Consider the following 2500-nt stretch of genomic DNA (forward strand, 5'->3'; position numbering starts at 1 on the left):
GGTGGTGAAGGGGTAGAGAGATGTAGACTGAAAGTAATGAGGAAATGATCTGAAACATGGAGAGGTCTCACCAGGATGTTGTCTGTGATGCAATTGCGTGTGTAAACCAGGTCCAGTTGGTTGCCTGATTTGTGAGTACCTGTGGTGATGAGTCGTTTGAGATCGAAAGAGGCTAGGAGAGAGGTGAAGTCTGTTGCATGCGGCTTTTCGAGATGGATGTTGAAGTCACCAAAGACTAGAAGTGGGGTGCCGTCCTCAGGGAAAGTGGACAGCAGCACATCCAGCTCATCTACAAAGTTACCCAGCTGACCAGGGGGACGATAAATGACTACAATATGGATCTTAGTGGGAGTTGTAAGTGTAATAGCATGATATTCAAATGAGTTGTTGTTGCATAGAGAAGAGAGTGCGGAGTATTTGAAATTGTTAGAAACGAGGAGCCCTGTTCCCCCACCTCTCCCAGACTGGCGAGGGGAGTGAGAGAAGGAGAAATTGCTAGAGAGAGCAGCAGGGGTTGCTGAGTCTTCTGGACGAATCCAGGTCTCAGTCAAGCCCAAGATACTAAGAGTAGAATGAGATGCGAAGGCTGGAATGAAGTCAGCATTATTGACTGCTGACTGACAATTCCATAGACCCACGGAAAGAGAGAGTGGAGTGTGTGAGGATGAGAGAATTGGACGCAGATTGGCAGTATTGCGTTGTCTTTTGCGCGCGATGAAGGGGCGTTGGCGAGAGATCACAGTAATGTGTTGAAAGCACATGTTGATTAATGTCAACAATAAGATAAGAGAGGGAAGGAGAGGGGAAAAGGAGATACGTAAGTGCCTTTCTAGTGTCCTAGCTCGGTGGAGTCGCGCAGGTAGAGTCGCTGGTCTTTACCCGAGTCGGTCTTCACACGAGGAGGCTGAGCACGAGAGCTGAACGCTTCCGCTGACGCTTCCGCGACAGCGCGCAAATTACATAGTTATACAGATAATGCTTCACCGCTTGAGTGAGTACAGCTGTTTCGCTCGGGCAATTAAGTCAAATAACGTGACAATGTGCCGAATCGAAACTGCTGAGAGCAAATAAGGCTTAAGTGCAAATTAGACTGCAATATTAATTTTCACTCGCGGCTTTTGTTTAATGTAGTCAGCGCGTCTACTCAAATACAGAATTATGTGAAGTTTAAAAATTGAAAATAAGCAGAGAATCGAAAATGGCCTTACCTTGACTAAAACACAACACTTAAATGACAGGAAAACTGAGTAGTCCAGAAAAACACTTGCATGCGCGTTCGTTGGGGTGCCTCTTATGCTGAACGCTGGTCCTGACGAATGACCTTAAGTTTCTCTATTTATAACTGTTCCTACAGATGCTGTTTCGCTCGGGCAATTAAGTCAAATAACGTGACAATGTGCCGAATCGAAACTGCTGAGAGCAAATAAGGCTTAAGTGCAAATTAGACTGCAATATTAATTTTCACTCGCGGCTTTTGTTTAATGTAGTCAGCGCGTCTACTCAAATACAGAATTATGTGAAGTTTAAAAATTGAAAATAAGCAGAGAATCGAAAATGGCCTTACCTTGACTAAAACACAACACTTAAATGACAGGAAAACTGAGTAGTCCAGAAAAACACTTGCATGCGCGTTCGTTGGGGTGCCTCTTATGCTGAACGCTGGTCCTGACGAATGACCTTAAGTTTCTCTATTTATAACTGTTCCTACAGATGCTGTTTCGCTCGGGCAATTAAGTCAAATAACGTGACAATGTGCCGAATCGAAACTGCTGAGAGCAAATAAGGCTTAAGTGCAAATTAGACTGCAATATTAATTTTCACTCGCGGCTTTTGTTTAATGTAGTCAGCGCGTCTACTCAAATACAGAATTATGTGAAGTTTAAAAATTGAAAATAAGCAGAGAATCGAAAATGGCCTTACCTTGACTAAAACACAACACTTAAATGACAGGAAAACTGAGTAGTCCAGAAAAACACTTGCATGCGCGTTCGTTGGGGTGCCTCTTATGCTGAACGCTGGTCCTGACGAATGACCTTAAGTTTCTCTATTTATAACTGTTCCTACAGATGCTGTTTCGCTCGGGCAATTAAGTCAAATAACGTGACAATGTGCCGAATCGAAACTGCTGAGAGCAAATAAGGCTTAAGTGCAAATTAGACTGCAATATTAATTTTCACTCGCGGCTTTTGTTTAATGTAGTCAGCGCGTCTACTCAAATACAGAATTATGTGAAGTTTAAAAATTGAAAATAAGCAGAGAATCGAAAATGGCCTTACCTTGACTAAAACACAACACTTAAATGACAGGAAAACTGAGTAGTCCAGAAAAACACTTGCATGCGCGTTCGTTGGGGTGCCTCTTATGCTGAACGCTGGTCCTGACGAATGACCTTAAGTTTCTCTATTTATAACTGTTCCTACAGATGCTGTTTCGCTCGGGCAATTAAGTCAAATAACGTGACAATGTGCCGAATCGAAACTGCTGAGAGCAAATAAGGCTT

At 43.2% G+C, this 2500-nt stretch overlaps 1 protein-coding gene across 1 annotated transcript in view; it reads right to left on the bottom strand.

Annotated features, from left to right (window-relative positions):
• LOC311289807 (uncharacterized protein) overlaps positions 1 to 2500 on the bottom strand; it is a gene marked incomplete at its 5' end in the record, with an annotated part of 10291 nt that overhangs the window by 2352 nt on the left and 5439 nt on the right. Inside the window, one exon of the mRNA XM_084408053.1 lies at positions 1 to 586. This exon is cut by the window's left edge and continues 1148 nt beyond it. Within this exon, the coding sequence (XP_084264179.1) occupies positions 1 to 586 (586 nt within the window). The remainder of the gene's footprint in view (positions 587 to 2500) is intronic.

Source organism: Rutilus rutilus (genome assembly GCF_951802725.1).
Source record: "Rutilus rutilus genome assembly, chromosome: 4".
Classification (NCBI taxonomy): Eukaryota; Metazoa; Chordata; class Actinopteri; order Cypriniformes; family Leuciscidae; genus Rutilus; species Rutilus rutilus.